Genomic DNA, 17,185 nt, shown 5'->3' with positions numbered 1-17,185 from the left:
AACGACAGTCCATCATTACTTTAAGACATGAAGGTCAGTCCATCCAGAACATTTCAAGAACTTTGGAAGTTTCTTAAAGTGCAGTCGCAAAAACCATCAAGCGCTGTGATGAAACTGGCTCTCATGAGGACCGCCACAGGAAAGGAAGACCCAGAGTCACCTCTGCTGCAGAGGATAAGTTCATTTGAGTTAACTGCCTCAGAAATTGCAGCCCAAATAAATGCTTCACAGAGTTCAAGTAACAGACATCTCAACATCAACTGTTCAGAGGAGACTGCGTGAATCAGACCTTCATGGTCGAATTGCTGGAAAGAAACCACTACTAAAGAACACAAATAAGAAGAGACTTGCTTGGGCTAAGAAGCACGAGCAACGGACATTAGACCAGTGGAAATCTGTCCTTCTGATCTGATGAGTCCAAATGTGAGATTTTTGATTCCAACAGCCGTGTCTTTGTAAGATGCGGAGTAGGTGAATGGACGATCTCTGCATATGTGGTTCCCACCGTGAAGTATGGAGGAGGAGGTGTGATGGTGTGGGGGTGCTTTGCTGGTGACACTGTCAGTGATTTATTTAGAATTCAAGGCACACTTAACCAGCATGGCTAGCACAGCATTCTGCGGTCATACCCCGTCCCATCTGGTTTGCGCTTAGTGGGACTATCATTTGTTTTTCAACAGGACAATGACCCAAAACACACCTCCAGGCTTTGTATGGGCTATTTGACCAAGGAGAGTGATGGAGTGCTGCATCAGAAGACCTGGCCTCCACAATCACCCGAACTGAACCCAATTGAGATGGTTTGGGATGAGTTGGACCGCAGAGTGAAGGAAAAGCAGCCAACAAGTGCTCAGCATGTGTGGGAACTCCTTCAAGACTGTTGGAAAAGCATTCCAGGTTAAGCTGTTTGAGAGAATGCCAAGAGTGTGCTAAGCTGTCATCAAGGCAAAGGGTGGCTACTTTGAAGAATATAAAAATATACTTTTTTAGTTCCATATGTGTCATTTCATAGTTTAGTTGTCTTCTATTATTCTACAATGTTGAAAATAGTACAAATAAGAAAAACCCTTAAGTTGGTAGGTGTGTCCAAACTTAAATATATGTGTGTGTGTGTGTGTGTGTGTGTGTGTGTGTGTGTGTATAAACATAATATGATACACAGCGAAACGTACTCTTCGCTCTCTCTCCTCTATCCCATTTCGACTCAGATATTTAGGAATTTTACCTCGGTGCACCTGTCCCACGTGGAGCTGAGGAACATGGGGCAGCAGGAGAAGGGCCGCTATCCGGTCCACTTCCACCGCTGTGGGGACGTGGACCGACGAGGGGGCTACCGGGAACCAACCTACGTGGACGGCCTCTCCATCCACCACTCCTTCTCCCGCTGCATTACCATCCACGCCACCAACGGCCTGCTGGTCAGTGTGTGTGGTGCACGTACACTACTGTTCAAAAGTTTGGGGTCACTTAGAAATGTCCTTGTTTTTCAAATAAAAGCACTTTTTTTTGGTCCATTTAAAATAGCATCAAATTGATCAGAAATGCAGTGTAGACATTGTTAATGTTGTGAATGACTATTGTAGCTGGAAATGGGATATATACATAGGCGTACAGAGGCCCACTATCAGCAACCATCACTCCTGTGTTCCAATGGCACATTGTGTTAGCTAATCCAAGTTTATCATTTTAAAAAGGCTAATTGATCATTATAAAACCATTTTGCAATTATGTTAGCACAGCTGAAAACTGTTGTGCTGATTAAAGAAGCAATAAAACTGGCCTTCTTTAGACTAGTTGAGTATCTGGAGCATCAGCATTTGTGGGTTCGATTACAGGCTCAAAATGGCCAGAAACAAATAACTTTCTTCTGAAACTCGTCAGTCTATTCTTGTTCTCAGAAATGAAGGCTATTCCATGCGAGAAATTGCCAAGAAACTGAAGATCTCGTACAACGCTGTGTACTACTCCCTTCACAGAACAGCGCAAACTGGCTCTAACCAGAATAGAACGAGTGGGAGGCCCCGGTGCACAACTGAGCAAGAGAACAAGTACATTAGCGTGTCTAGTTTGAGAAACAGATGCCTTACAAGTCCTCAACTGGCAGCTTCATTAAATAGTACCCGCAAAACACCCGTCTCAACGTCAACAGTGAAGCGGCGACTCCGGGATGCTGGACTTCTAGGCAGAGTTGCATTGAAAAAGCCATATCTCAGACTGGCCAATAAAAATCAAATATTAAGATGGGCAAAAGAACACAGATGCTAAACAGAGGAACTGTGCCTAGAAGGCCAGCATCCCTGAGTCGCCTCTTCACTGTTGACTTTGAGACTGGTGTTTTGCAGGTACTATGTAATGAAGAAGAAGCCCCGTTTTATTGCTTCTTTAATAAGCACAGCAGTTTTCAGCTGTGCTAACATAATTGCAAAATGGTTTTCTAATGATCAATTAGCCTTTTAAAATGATAAACTTTTATTAGCTAACACAATGTGCCATTGGAACACAGGAGTGATGGTTGTTGATAATGGGCCTCTGTACGCCTATGTAGATATTCCATAAGAAATCTGCCGTTTCCAGCTACGATAGTCATTTACAATATTAACAATGTCTACTCTGTATTTCTGATCAATTTGATTATTTTAATGGGCAAAAAATGTGCTTTTCTTTTAAAAACAAGGGTATTTCTAAGAGACCCCAAACTTTTGAATGGTAGTGTATAATAATAATAATAATAATACATAGTGCTTTTCTAAAATCCAAAGACTGTGTGTGTTTTAGGGATGGGCACGGTTATTTGAATATCTGAACGGACGTTAGTATTCAATTACTTGGGAGAGTATTCATTGTTTTTATATAGCCTAGGCCTAGTTTTATGACTTTTTTTATGAGTGCACCCCATAAAGACACACCGGTAGCCTATACACGTTTCACATGTGTAGCTTGTTGTTATGTCGGTCAATCAAAATGGTGTTACATTGAGGCTCCATGTGTAACAAGTAAAGTGGGAGATTTCTAATCAATGCAAAACTGAATTAAAATGACGTAATTAAATTGACTAAATGAGGAGTAGGCTACAATGATCAACCTACAGGTAGGCTGTTGTTTCATATGAATGGAGTTTGTTTTAGACAAGGACTGGTAGCACAGCAAAATAGCCTCAATTAGCATTTCTACTTTAGCCAGCTAACTTAGCTGGCCCAGCTCTCCCGCTGTGTCTCTCTGTCTCTCCCTCTCTGTGTGTCTCTCTCTCTCTCTCTGGCTTTCTCTCCTCTCTGTGTGTCTGTGCCACACACACACATATACTGTTTACACATAGGATTTACAGAATCTTGCCTGTAAAAAATTGTGGGCAATGTTTATATGACCCCCTTACAAGCCAGCCCATTTTACCACATTCTTGCCTGCATATGCCTTTTATACCTTCCGTGCACATGCCGGTGATGAGTGTTAGTAGTGATGTGCAGATGTGGTTGGTCTTCTTTTTTAATTAATCCATTGAATTTTAACCTTCAAAAATGAATCTCACATTTGAAGTCTTGTGAGCGGAAACTTGAACGGTGTGAGAATTTTGTGGGGCGTGTTTACAGTGAACACTGAGGCTGTACCCTTACAGTTTTAGACAGTAGCCAATAGGCTATTGTGGCTATTTGAGCATAATGGAGACCTACCAACAATGCCAATGGAGCGAATCCCAGAACATTTTCACAGAGAAATAGCTTTTGATATCTATGATATAGCCTACAGTAGCCTACATGTGGTGTTCAATGCAGGCCTACATTGTATGAAGGGCTTGATATTAAGTGATAATGTTTTACTTGATCTGTAACACCATGGGCCAAATAGGTGACTGTAAATTGTATTGTGTTGTATGATGCATGAAACCACTTTATATAAAAATAAAAAAAGTAATTATTATTACCATACAGAGAATTAGACAATGGAGACTACCCCTCTGCCTATTGGCTTATTTGCATAATTCAAGCCTGTCCCAAAATACAACACTACCCCTTTAAGTCTTTTTACCTTACTGGCTTTTCAAAGACAGCTTGAAATGTAGCCTACATGTTTTGTGCTCTTGTAGGAAGCAGTAACTCCCCATTTGCCAACCTATATCTATCTATAACTGGGCAAATAACTTGATAACTAGCAAAGAATATCAACAAATGTGCACACGCATTGCTCGGGTGAAAGCCCGCTCATGGGCCCCACCCCCTTCCAATAGAAGTCTACTTAATTTCACTCTGGCACTGCCTACAACAAAATCACAGACTCATTCTTGCAAAGTTATATCTGTTTTGGTTTGTTGCATTGAAAAGGGGCTGATATAATGTTGATTCGATCACAGAAAAAACTTTGATTTATATATATATATAGTACAAACTAATGGGGTGAACTCTAACTTCTATCTCTTGCATCTCTGGGTGCGACACGGCGTTTCTTCTGCATGGCAGAAGAGGTGTGCAGCCGCGCACACAGCTTAGAGGGAACATTGGACAAGACACATACCCGATCACAGTCAACACACATACTTTTGTATATATAGTGTATGTGGACACCCCTTCAAATGAGTGGATTCGGCTATTTCAGCCACACCGGTTGCTGACAGGTGTATAAAATCAAGCACACAGCCATGCAATCGCAGTAGACAAACATTGGCAGTAGAATGGATTTACTGAAGACCTCAGTGACTTTCAACGTGGCACCGTCATAGGATGCCACCTTTCCAACAAGTCAGTTCATCAAATTTCTGCCTTGCTAGAGCTGCCCCGGTCAACTGTAAGTGCTGTTGTTGTGAAGTGGAAACATCTAGGAGCAACAGGGACTCAGCCACAAAGTGGTAGGCCACACAAGCTCACTGAACGGGACCACTGAAGCGCATAGCGCGTAAATATCGTCTGTACTCGATTGCAACACTCACTACCAAGTTCCAAACTGCAACGTCAGCACAAAAACTGTTCGTCGGGAGCTTCATGAAATGGGTATCCATGGCCGAGCAGCCGCACTCCAACTAGACAAAAGGAACACCTACGTGAGAATGCTATTCATTGACTACAGCTCAGCGTTCAACACCATAGTGCCCTCAAAGTTCATCACTAAGCTATGGACCCTGGGACTAAACTCTGCCCCTGCAACTGGATCCTGGACTTCCTGACGGGCCGCCCCCAGGTGGTAAGGGTATGTAACAACACATCCGCCACGCTGATCCTCAACACGGGGGCCCCTCAAGGGTGCGTGCTCAGTCCCCTCCTGTACTCCCTGTTCACTCATGACTGCATGGCCAGGCACGACTCCAACACCATCAAGTTTGTCGATGACACAACAGTGGTAGGGCTGATCACCGTGAACGATGAGACAGCCTATAGGGAGGAGGTCAGAGACCTGACTGTGTGGTGCCAGGACAACAACCTCTCCCTCAATGTGATCAATACAAAGGAGATGATTGTGGACTACAGGAAAAGGAGGGCCGAGCACGCCCCCATTCTCGTCGACAGGGCTGCAGCGGAGCAGGTTGAGAGCTTCAAGTTCCTTGGCGTCCACATCACCAACAAACTATCATGGTCCAAACACACCAAGACAGTTGTGAAGAGGGCTGCACCATTGAGAGCATCCTGACTGGTTGCCTCACTGCCTGGTATGGCAACTGCTCGGCCTCTAACCGCAAGGCACTACAGAGGGTAGTGCGTACGGCCTAGTTCATCACTGGGGCCAAGCTTCCTGCCATCCAGGACCTTTATACCAGGCGGTGTCAGAGGAAACCCCTAACAATTGTCAAGGACTCCAGCCACCCCAGTCATAGACTGTTCTCTCTGCTACCGCACGGCAAGCGGTACCGGAGCGCCACGTCTAGGTCCAAAAGACTGCTTTTACCCCCAAGCCATAAGACTCCTGAACCTCTAATAAAATGGCTACCCAGACAATTTGCATTGCCCCCCCTCCCTCTTTTACACTGCTGCTACTCTGTTTATTATCTATGCATAGTCACTTTAACTTTACCTACATATTACCTCGACTAACCGGTGCCCCCGCACATTGACTCTGTACCGGTACCCCCTGTATATAGCCTTGGTATTGTGATTATACTGCTCTTCTTTAATAATTATTTGTTACTGTTTATTTTTTACTTAACATTTATTTTTTAAATTAAAACGGCATTGTTGGTTACGGGCTTATAAGGTCTACTACACCTGTTGTATTCCGCGCATGTGACAAATACAATTTAATTTAATATAACAGAATATAATGCAAATAATATTTTTTCTACACAACTTGTGTCACGGGAACGTGTGGAACCGCTGTCATACAAACTGGCTCTAACCAGAATAGAAAGAGGAGTGGGAGGCCCACGGTGCACAACTGAGCAAGAGGAGAAGTACATTAGAGTGTCTAGTTTGAGAAACGGACGCCTTACAAGTCCTAAACTGGCAGCTTCATTACATAGTACCCGCAAAACACCAGTCTCAACGTCAACAGTGAAGAGGCGACTCCGGGATGCTGGCCTTCTAGGCAGTGTTCCTCTGTCCAGTGTCTTGTGTTCTTTTGCCCGTCTTAATCTTTTCTTTTTATTGGCCAGTCTGAGATATGGCTTTTTCTTTGCAACTCTACCTAGAAGGCCAGCATCCCAGAGTCGCCTCTTCACTGTTGACGTTGAGACTGGTGTTTTGCGGGTACTATGTAATGAAGCTGCCAGTTTAGGACAATATAGGAAATATTATTTGTATTTAATTTTATTATTTCATATTCTTAGCTTACTATAAAATATATGTGTGTTAATTGTGATCAGGGTAGGCTAAGTGTGTCTGGTCTGTTTATTTAACAAAATAACTAGGCCTATTGATTGATTTAATGTGCATTGTGCCGCCAGTAACATAATTAAAGTATGCCATTCAATTATTTTATTGATCTTATAATGTTTCTTAGGACCTGCCTTTTGTGATGGTATATATTCAATGGATTGAATTAAAATAGATATCGTCCCACATCTACTCTTACTTCTAAACTTGCCGGCATGTACACGGGAGATATAAAAGGCTCATCTCGACAAGAACGTGCTAAAAATGGGACTGTAAGCCTCCCGAGTGCATCGCAAAGCTAGCTGTGCCAATAGAGATCCTGGTTCGAGTCCAGGCTCTGTCACAGCCGCCCGCGACTGGGAGACCCATGGGGCGGCACACAATTGGCCCAGCGCCATCCGAGTTAGGGGACGGTTTGGCCGGCAGGGATGTTCTTGTCCCATCGTGCACTAGCGACTCCTGTGGCGGGCCGGGCACAATGCATCCTGACACGGTCGCCAGGTGTGCGGTGTTTCCTCCGACACATTGGTGCGGTTGGCTTCCGGGTTAAGCGGGCATTGTGTCAAGAAGCAGTGCAGCTTGGCTGAGTTGTGTTTCGGAGGATGCACGGCTCTCGACCTTCGCCTCTCCCAAGTACGTACGGGAGTTGCAGCGATGAGACAAGACTGTAACTACCAATTGGATACCACGAAATTGGGGAGAAAATGTTTTTTTATTTTTATAAATTGGACTGTATGAAATGGGTTTAAAAAAAACATGAGCAGGTTTCTTTTTACAGGCATCATACCATAAAGTAAAGGGTATATGAAAGGGATAATAGACTGTCACACACCGGCTCCTGATGTCCAGATATCAGAAGAAAAAAAAATCATGAATTTATTCGAATAGCGAAACCATTTCAAATGCCCATCCTGTGTGTGTGTGTTTGTGAAAACTTGGGAAATGAGGACCATGTGATGCTGGTCTTTAAACAAATTAATCTAAAATGTGTTGATTGAAGTGAATCGACCAACATTCAGCTCCAAGCTGATTTCATGCTCTGCTCCAGTAAACGTTTCCTCTTTACTCCTGTCTCTGTGTAACCTTTCCCAAATGTTTCCCCTTCCCAGGTGAAGGACACTGTAGGCTATGACACCCTGGGTCACTGTTTCTTCCTGGAGGACGGGATAGAGCAGAGGAACACGTTCTTCCACAACCTGGGTTTGGTGACCAGACCGGGAACGCTCCTGCCCACCGATCGCAATGAGACCATGTGCACCAGCATCCGAGACAAAGTGTACAAGAACTACACCCCTTCACCGAGCATGGAGTGCAAGTAAGACACAGAAGAGACTTGTCTGGCCATGGATAGAAAGAGTGAACAAGTGACAGAGGGGAATAGTAGAGGAACAGAAAGCAAGTGAAGAGGCAGACATTTGAAAAGATAATGGCTCAAAATGAAAGAGTTATAAAGTGGAGGTATATACTGAGTAGACTGACCAGGTGAATCCAGGTGAAAGCTATGAGCCCTTATTGATGTCACCTGTTAAATCCATTTCAACCAGTGTAGATGGGCCAGCATCCCTGTGGAGTGCTTTCGACACCTTGTAGAGTCAATTGAGGCTGTTCTGAGGGCAAAAGGGGGTGCAACTCAATATTCGGAAGGTGTTCCTAATGTTTTGTACACTCGTGTGTGTGTGTGTGTGTGCGTGCGTAATGAGTTAGATGAAGTGTATGTGCGGCTTTATTGGACAGGCCTACCGTGAGAGAAGACAGAGAGGTCATGTCCTCTGTGTGAGAGTGATAGGGCTGTAGTAGTCTTGTCCCTGCAATAACAACCACCCCGCTGCATGGGATGTGTTTGTGTTTCTGGTGGAGGTTGAAAAGGAGGTCTGTTTGGGGAGCAGCAGGCGCTGTATTTGCAGGAGCGTGTGTGTTGGCAGACCTGTCCCTGTACAGGATTTATGTGGGAGAGGTGGATTATTCCATGGATAACAGGAGTCAGGGTTCTGTTTCTGCTTCATATTAAATTCATATATCCTGATACTAACAATCACTCACGCCTGGAGACATCTTCTTTAATGCCCGTCCTCCTCCCTGTGTGTGTGTGTGTGTCTTGGTGTGCGTGTGTTTGTGTTTGTTCTAGGGCAGTGTCTACGTTTTGGATTTCCAACCCCAATAATAACCTCATAAGCAACGCTGCTGCTGGCTCCCAGGTAAGACTATAATGATGTACGCCAACCCACCAAAGCAACCACTGTTTAATGGAATGAATAGCAATTAGCAGGGCACTGATGTTGTTTATCTGGTACGGTTGTATTGCTCCCCTCATCTCAGACATTAGTCATTATAATTTTGATCTAATGGATGGTCAGTCCTTGTATCCATAGCTCCGTCTATGAATTTGAGCGGTTACGTAGTATCTCCAGGCCATCGCTCAGCCGTTTATGGCATTTCGTTGTTTTTTTTAAATTCCGAACTGCAGCTTTACAGTTTAGCAACTCATTCAGATGTAAAACTGTGGCTTACCGGTTCATCTCATGTGATCTGGGGAGATATTGTCTTCCTACTCTTACATCAACAGCAATAAACTATGACTTGAACTGGGGGGTAAAGTTGAACATCGTTACCCTACTGCTCAAGTTCAGGCACAATTGTGTCAATGTGTAAGCGCAGTACTCAATGACAGTCTTAGTGCTCAAGGATCATTCTTTTTTCTTCACCTCATTGTCAAAGCCACATTATTGTCCCCCACAATGAAATTCAAATAAAATGTTATTTGTCACATGTGCCGAATACAACAGGTATTACTTACTTACAAGCCCTTAACCAACTATGCAGTTTTAAGAAAAATACCAAAAATAAATAAATAAAAGTAACAAATAATAAAGAGCAGCAGTAAAATCACAATAGCGAGGCTATATACAGGGGGTACCGGTACAGAGTCAATGTGGAGGCTATATACAGGGGGTACCGGTACAGAGTCAATGTGGAGGCTATATACAGGGGGTACCGGTACAGAGTCAGTGTGCGGGGGCTCCGGTTAGTTGAGGTAATTGAGGTAATATATACAGTGGGGAGAACAAGTATTTGATACACTGCCGATTTTGCAGGTTTTCCTACTTACAAAGCATGTAGAGGTCTGTAATTTTTATCATAGGTACACTTCAACTGTGAGAGACGGAATCTAAAACAAAAATCCAGAAACTCACATTGTATGATTTTTAAATAATTAATTTGCATTTTATTGCATGACATAAGTATTTGATCACCTACCAACCAGTAAGAATTCCGGCTCTCACAGACCTGTTAGTTTTTCTTTAAGAAGCCCTCCTGTTCTCCACTCATTACCTGTATTAACTGCACCTGTTTGAACTCGTTACCTGTATAAAAGACACCTGTCCACACACTCAATCAAACAGATTCCAACCTCTCCACAATGGCCAAGACCAGAGAGCTGTGTAAGGACATCAGGGATAAAATTGTAGACCTGCACAAGGCTGGGATGGGCTACAGGACAATAGGCAAGCAGCTTGGTGAGAAGGAAACAACTGTTGGCGCAATTATTAGAAAATGGAAGAAGTTCAAGATGACGGTCAATCACCCTCGGTCTGGGGCTCCATGCAAGATCTCACCTCGTGGGGCATCAATGATCATGAGGAAGGTGAGGGATCAGCCCAGAACTACACGGCAGGACCTGGTCAATGACCTGAAGAGAGCTGGGACCACAGTCTCAAAGAAAACCATTAGTAACACACTACGCCGTCATGGATTAAAATCCTGCAGCGCACGCAAGGTCCCCCTGCTTAAGCCAGTGCATGTCCAGGCCTTTCTGAAGTTTGCCAATGACCATCTGGATGATCCAGAGGAGGAATGGGAGAAGGTCATGTGGTCTGATGAGACAAAAATAGAGCTTTTTGGTCTAACTCCACTCGCCGTGTTTGGAGGAAGAAGAAGTATGAGTACAACCCCAAGAACACCATCCCAACCGTGAAGCATGGAGGTGGAAACATCATTCTTTGGGGATGCTTTTCTGCAAAGGGGACAGGACGACTGCACCGTATTGAGGGGAGGATGGATGGGGCCATGTATCGCGAGATCTTGGCCAACAACCTCCTTCCCTCAGTAAGAGCATTGAAGATGGGTCGTGGCTGGGTCTTCCAGCATGACAACGACACGAAGCACACAGCCATGGCAACTAAGGAGTGGCTCCGTAAGAAGCATCTCAAGGTCCTGGAGTGGCCTAGCCAGTCTCCAGACCTGAACCCAATAGAAAATCTTTGGAGGGAGCTGAAAGTCCGTATTGCCCAGCGACAGCCCCGAAACCTGAAGGATCTGGAGAAGATCTGTAGGGAGGAGTGGGCCAAAATCCCTGCTGCAGTGTGTGCAAACCTAGTCAAGAACTACAGGAAACGTATGATCTCTGTAATTGCAAACAAAGGTTTCTGTACCAAATATTAAGTTCTGCTTTTCTGATGTATCAAATACTTATGTCATGCAATAAAATGCAAATTAATTACTTAAAAATCATACAATGTGATTTTCTGGATTTTTGTTTTAGATTCCGTCTCTCATAGTTGAAGTGTACCTATGATAACAATTACAGACCTCTACATGCTTTGTAAGTAGGAAAACCTGCAAAATCGGCAGTGTATCAAATACTTGTTCTCCCCACTGTACATGTAGGTAGAGTTCTTTAAGTGACATGCATAGATAATAACACAGTAGCAGCAGCGTAAAAGAGTGAAGGGGGGGGCAATGCAAATAGTCTGGGTAGCCATTTGATGTTCAGTAGTCTTATGGCTTGGATTTGGAAGTGTTTAGAAGCCTCTTGGACCTAAACTTGGAGCTCCAGTACCGCTTACCGTGTGGTAGCAGAGAGAACAGTCTATGTTTAGGGTGGCTGGAGTCTTTGACAATTTTTAGGGCCTTTCTCTGACACCGCCTGGTATAGAGGTCCTGGATGGCAGGAAGCTTGGCCCCAGTGATGTACTGGGCTGTTCGCACTACCCTCTGTAGTGCCTTGCGGTCGGAGGCCGAGCCGTTGCCATACCAGGCAGTGATGCAACCAGTCAGGATGCTCTCGATGGTGCAGCTGTAGTACCTTTTGAGGATCAAAGGACCCATGCCAAATCTTTTCAGTCTCCTGAAGGGGAATAGGTTTTGTCGTGCCCTTTTCACGACTGTCTTGGTGTGCTTGGACCGTGTTAGTTTGTTGGTGATGTGGACACCAAGGAACTTGAAGCTCTCAACCTGCTCCATGAGTCACATGTGATATCTCAGACACCAATTGAGGAGTCACATGTGATATCTCAGACACCATTGGCCCGATTTCGACACTACTTGGGTGAATGATGCATCTTGCCATAGACATCTGACGTTTACAAAATTACACTGATTGGCTCAAGGAGGGGGGCGCTGCATCATTCGTAGTGACGACATGTTTACTGTTGCCTTGTTTTGTTCTCCTTTTTCTCCCTTCTCTGTCACCCCTCCCCCATGTCATCCTACAGGATGCAGGGATATGGTATGTGTTCCACAGCTCATCCACAGGGGACTCTCATGGGCTGGTTCCAGAGACCCGGGCAGAGCTGACCCCTCTGGGGATCTTCTACAACAACCGTGTGCACTCCAACTTTAAGGTACCACTCACTGGCAGCACTGTGTGAAAGACAAACACACTGTGGTTCTATGTGGCTCAGCTGGTAAAAGCATGGCGCTAGCAGCGCCAAGGTCTTGGTGTTCAATTCCTGCAGGGATCACATATACAGTTGAAGTTGGAAGTTTACATACACCTTAGCCAAATACATTTAAACTCAGTTTTTCACAATTCCTGACATTTAATCCTAGTTAAAATTCCCTGTTTTAGGTCAAACTATAGTCTGGCTTTTTTATGGCGGTTTTGGAGCAATGGCTTCTTCCTTGCTGAGCGGCCTTTCAGGTTATGTCGATATAGGACTCGTTTTACTGTGGATATAGATACTTTTGTACCTGTTTCCTCCAACATCTTCACAAGGTCCTTTGCTGTTGTTCTGAGATTGATTTGCACTAAAGTATGTTCATCTCTAGGAGACAGAACGCGTCTCCTTCCTGAGTGGTAAGACGGCTGTGTGGTCCCATGGTGTTTATACTTGCGTACTATTGTTTGTACATATGAACGTGGTACCTTCATGCGTTTTGAAATTGCTCCCAAGGATGAACCAGATTTGTGGAGGTCTACAATTTATTTTCTGTGGTCTTGGTTGATATCTTTTTATTTTCCCATGATGTCAAGCAAAGAGGCACTGAGTTTGAAGGTAGGCCTTGAAATACATCCAACGGTACACCTTCAGTTGACTCAAATTATGTCAATTAGCCTATCAGAAGCTTCTAAAGCCATGACATCATTTTCTGGACTTTTCCAAGCTGTTTAAAGGCACAGTCAACTTAATGTATGTAAACTTCTGACCCACTGGAATTGTGATACAGTGAATTAATCTGTCTGTAAACAATTGTTGGTAAAATTACTTGTGTCATGCACAAAGTAGATGTCCTAACCGACTTGCCAAAACTATAGTTTGTTAACAAGAAATTTGTGGAGTTGTTGAAAAACAAGTTTTTATGACTCCAACCTAAGTGTATGTAAACTTCTGACTTCAACTGTACATACTAGTAAGAGCGCTTCCAATTGTCTGATTTCATACAGTATTCCAGCTCTTACTCAAAACCACTCAACTTACACACGCACACACACTTCCCTCACTCGCCACAGAAGCGTGCACACACAGACATGCACACACTAGCCTTTACAATAGGCCTCTGTTTCTCTGGCTCAATAAATTAGGTCAGGTGAACTGGGGGCCCTTTGTCCACTCTGACCACAAGTGCCAGACTCATAAGGAGTGTGCTTACAGTCTCAAGACTATGCTCCGATTATATACCCGTGGTATATACTGTCTCGTTGCATTGCATTCACACTTGAACTGCACATACAAACACGCTTAAACCCCAGACATATGACAATTCACAGAGCTGCTATATTATATATTACTATACTCACATGTACATTTTAAAGTAAAACTGACTCCTTCATGGGGGGGGGGGGGTTCTGTTTGGCTGAAATACAAATGTATTGTGCCTTTAAGTCTGTACGTGTGACAGTTGTTCCCATACCGGTTTGTGTTACCCAGGCTGGGCTCTTCATTGATAAAGGTGTAAAGACCACCAACGCCAGTGCCGCAGACCCCCGGGAGTACCTGTGTCTGGACAACAATGCCAGGTAAGCACAGGTCAAACTACATAACATTTAGAACACACAGCTGAGCAAATTTGACAAAAGGGACGAGCTGGTCATTTATTCTCTGCGCTGGCTACACGGACTCGAATTTTGACATGAAGGGATAAACAATTTAGCGTGTGTTAGGGAGACCATGAAATTCCGCTGGCGCAAAGAGAGAAAATGCATCCATGCGGAATTACACTTATTTGACATAGTGATTTATTAGAGACCTGTTTATTTGTTCAAATGTGAAACTATGCCCGGCTATTACAAGAGACCGGCGCTCCAGAGCTCTAAAGTGCGACAAAGTATACTGAACAAATACAATGCTCAAAAAAATAAAGGGAACACTTAAACAACACAATGTAACTCCAAGTCAATCACACTTCTGTGAAATCAAACTGTCCACTTAGGAGGCAACACTGATTGACAATAAATTTCACATGCTGTTGTGCAAATGGAATAGACAACAGGTGGAAATTATAGGCAATTAGCAAGACACCCCCAATAAAGGAGTGGTTCTGCAGGTGGTGACCACAGACCACTTCTCAGTTCCTATGCTTCCTGGCTGATGTTTTGGTCACTTTTGAATGCTGGCGGTGCTTTCACTCTAGTGGTAGCATGAGACAGAGTCTACAACCCACACAAGTGGCTCAGGTAGTGCAGCTCATCCAGGATGGCACTTCAATGCGAGCTGTGGCAAGAAGGTTTGCTGTGTCTGTCAGCGTAGTGTCCAGAGCATGGAGGCGCTACCAGGAGACAGGCCAGTACATCAGGAGACGTGGAGGAGGCCGTAGGAGGGCAACAACCCAGCAGCAGGACCGCTACCTCCGCCTTTGTGCAAGGAGGAGCAGGAGGAGCACTGCCAGAGCCCTGCAAAATGACCTCCAGCAGGCCACAAATGTGCATGTGTCTGCTCAAACGGTCAGAAACAGACTCCATGAGGGTGGTATGAGGGCCCGACGTCCACAGGTGGGGGTTGTGCTTACAGCCAAACACCATGCAGGACATTTGGCATTTGCCAGAGAACACCAAGATTGGCAAATTCGCCACTGGCGCCCTGTGCTCTTCACAGATGAAAGCAGGTTCACACTGAGCACATGTGACAGACGTGACAGAGTCTGGAGACGCCGTGGAGAACGTTCTGCTGCCTGCAACATCCTCCAGCATGACCGGTTTGGCGGTGGGTCAGTCATGGTGTGGGGTGGCATTTCTTTGGGGGGCCACACAGCCCTCCATGTGCTCGCCAGAGGTAGCCTGACTGCCATTAGGTACCGAGATGAGATCCTCAGACCCCTTGTGAGACCATATGCTGGTGCGGTTGGCCCTGGGTTCCTCCTAATGCAAGACAATGCTAGACCTCATGTGGCTGGAGTGTGTCAGCAGTTCCTGCAAGAGGAAGGCATTGATGCTATGGACTGGCCCGCCCGTTCCCCAGACCTTAATCCAATTGAGCACATCTGGGACATCATGTCTCGCTCGATCCACCAACGCCACGTTGCACCACAGACTGTCCAGGAGTTGGCGGATGCTTTAGTCCAGGTCTGGGAGGAGATCCCTCATTTTGACTTGTTTTAAGGACATTACATCAAAGTTGGATCAGCCTGTAGTGTGGTTTTCCACTTTAATTTTGAGTGTGACTCCAAATCCAGACCTCCATGGGTTGATAAATTTGATTTCCATTGATAATTTTTGTGTGATTTTGTTGTCAGCACATTCAACTATGTAAAGAAAAAAGTATTTAATAAGAATATTTCATTCATTCAGATCTAGGATGTGTTATTTTAGTGTTCCCTTAATTTCTTTTGAGCAGTGTATATAAACGCAACATGTAAAGTGTTGGTCCCATTATTCATGAGCTGAAATAAAAGATCCCAGATATGTTCCATATGCACAAAAATTATATTTCTCTCGAATTTTGTGCACACATTTGTTTACATCCCTGTTAGTGAGCATTTCCCCTTTGCCAAGATAATCCACCCACTTGACAGGTGTGGCATATCAAGAAGCGGATTTAAACAGCATGGTCATTACACAGGTGCACCTTGTGCTGGGGACAATAAAACGTCATTCTAAAATGTGCCGTTTTGTCACACAACACAATGCCACAGATGTCTCAATTTTGAGCGACCACGCAATTGGCATGCTGACTGCAGGAATGTCCAACAGAGCTGTTGCCAGAGAATTGAATGTTCATTTCTCTACCAAATGCCGCCTCCAACGTCGTTTTACAGAATTTGGCCTCACAACCACTGACCACGTGTAACCGCGCCAGCCCAGAACCTCCACACCAGGCTTCTTCACTTGCGGGATCATCTGGACCAGCCACCTGGACAGCTGATGAAACTGAGGAGTATTTCTATCGGTAAAAAAGCCCTTTTTGTGGGGCAAAACTCATTCTGATTGGCTGGGCCTGGCTCCCCAGTGGGTGGGCCTATGCAGTCTCAGGCCCACACATGGCTGTGACACTGCCCAGCCATCAAATTTTATTGGTCACATACACATATTTAGCAGGTGTTATTGCAGGTGTAGCGCAATTCTTGTGTTCCTAGCTCCAACAGTGCAGTAGTATCTAAAGACGATTCACAACAATACACACATCTAAAAGTAAAATTATGGAATTAAGAAATAGAGTGGCATTGACTAAAATACAGTAGAATAGAATATGGCTATTTAACAGCCAGATGGCCTTGAGTTAGAAGCTGTTTTTCAGTCTCTCGGTCCCAGCTTTGATGCACCTGTACTGATCTCGCCTTCTGGATGATAAGCAGGATGAACAGGCCGTGGCTCGTGTGGTTGATGTCCTTGATGATCTTGTTGCCCTTCATGTGACATTGGGTGCTGTAGGTGTCCTGGAGGTTATGTAGTTTGTCCCCGGTGATGCGTTTGGCAGATCGCACCACCCTCTGGAGAGCCCTGCAGTTGTGGGCGGTGCAGTTGCCATACCAGGCGGTGATACAGCCCGACAGGATGCTCTCAATTGTGTATCTGTAAAGGTTTGTGGGTTTTAGGGGCCAAGCCAAATTTCTTCAGACTCCTGAGGTTGAAGAGGCGCTGTTCGACGAAAGCACAACATATCATTATGTTAGGTCAGCACTTATTCACAGAAAAACACAGCCATTTTTCCAGCCAAAGAGGAGTCACAAAAAGCAGAAATAGA

General features: G+C 44.6%; 1 protein-coding gene across 3 annotated transcripts in view; it reads left to right on the top strand.

Moving 5' to 3' along the window:
• The window catches only part of cemip2 (cell migration inducing hyaluronidase 2), a 77,282-nt gene that overhangs the window by 25,559 nt on the left and 34,538 nt on the right, over window positions 1-17,185 (top strand). For 2 of the 3 annotated variants that reach the window (XM_071353644.1, XM_071353643.1), the window contains exons 8-12: window positions 1,209-1,418; window positions 7,898-8,103; window positions 8,914-8,983; window positions 12,281-12,409; window positions 13,937-14,025. In XM_071353644.1, coding sequence (XP_071209745.1) covers window positions 1,209-1,418; window positions 7,898-8,103; window positions 8,914-8,983; window positions 12,281-12,409; window positions 13,937-14,025 — 704 coding nt within the window. The remainder of the gene's footprint in view (window positions 1-1,208; window positions 1,419-7,897; window positions 8,104-8,913; window positions 8,984-12,280; window positions 12,410-13,936; window positions 14,026-17,185) is intronic. The other variant, XM_071353645.1, reaches the window with a different exon arrangement.

The sequence above is a fragment of the Salvelinus alpinus genome, chromosome 19 (genome assembly GCF_045679555.1).
Source record: "Salvelinus alpinus chromosome 19, SLU_Salpinus.1, whole genome shotgun sequence".
Taxonomy (NCBI): Eukaryota; Metazoa; Chordata; class Actinopteri; order Salmoniformes; family Salmonidae; genus Salvelinus; species Salvelinus alpinus.
Note: the sequence above shows the minus strand (reverse complement) of the source record. Positions and strands in the feature narration are given on the sequence as shown.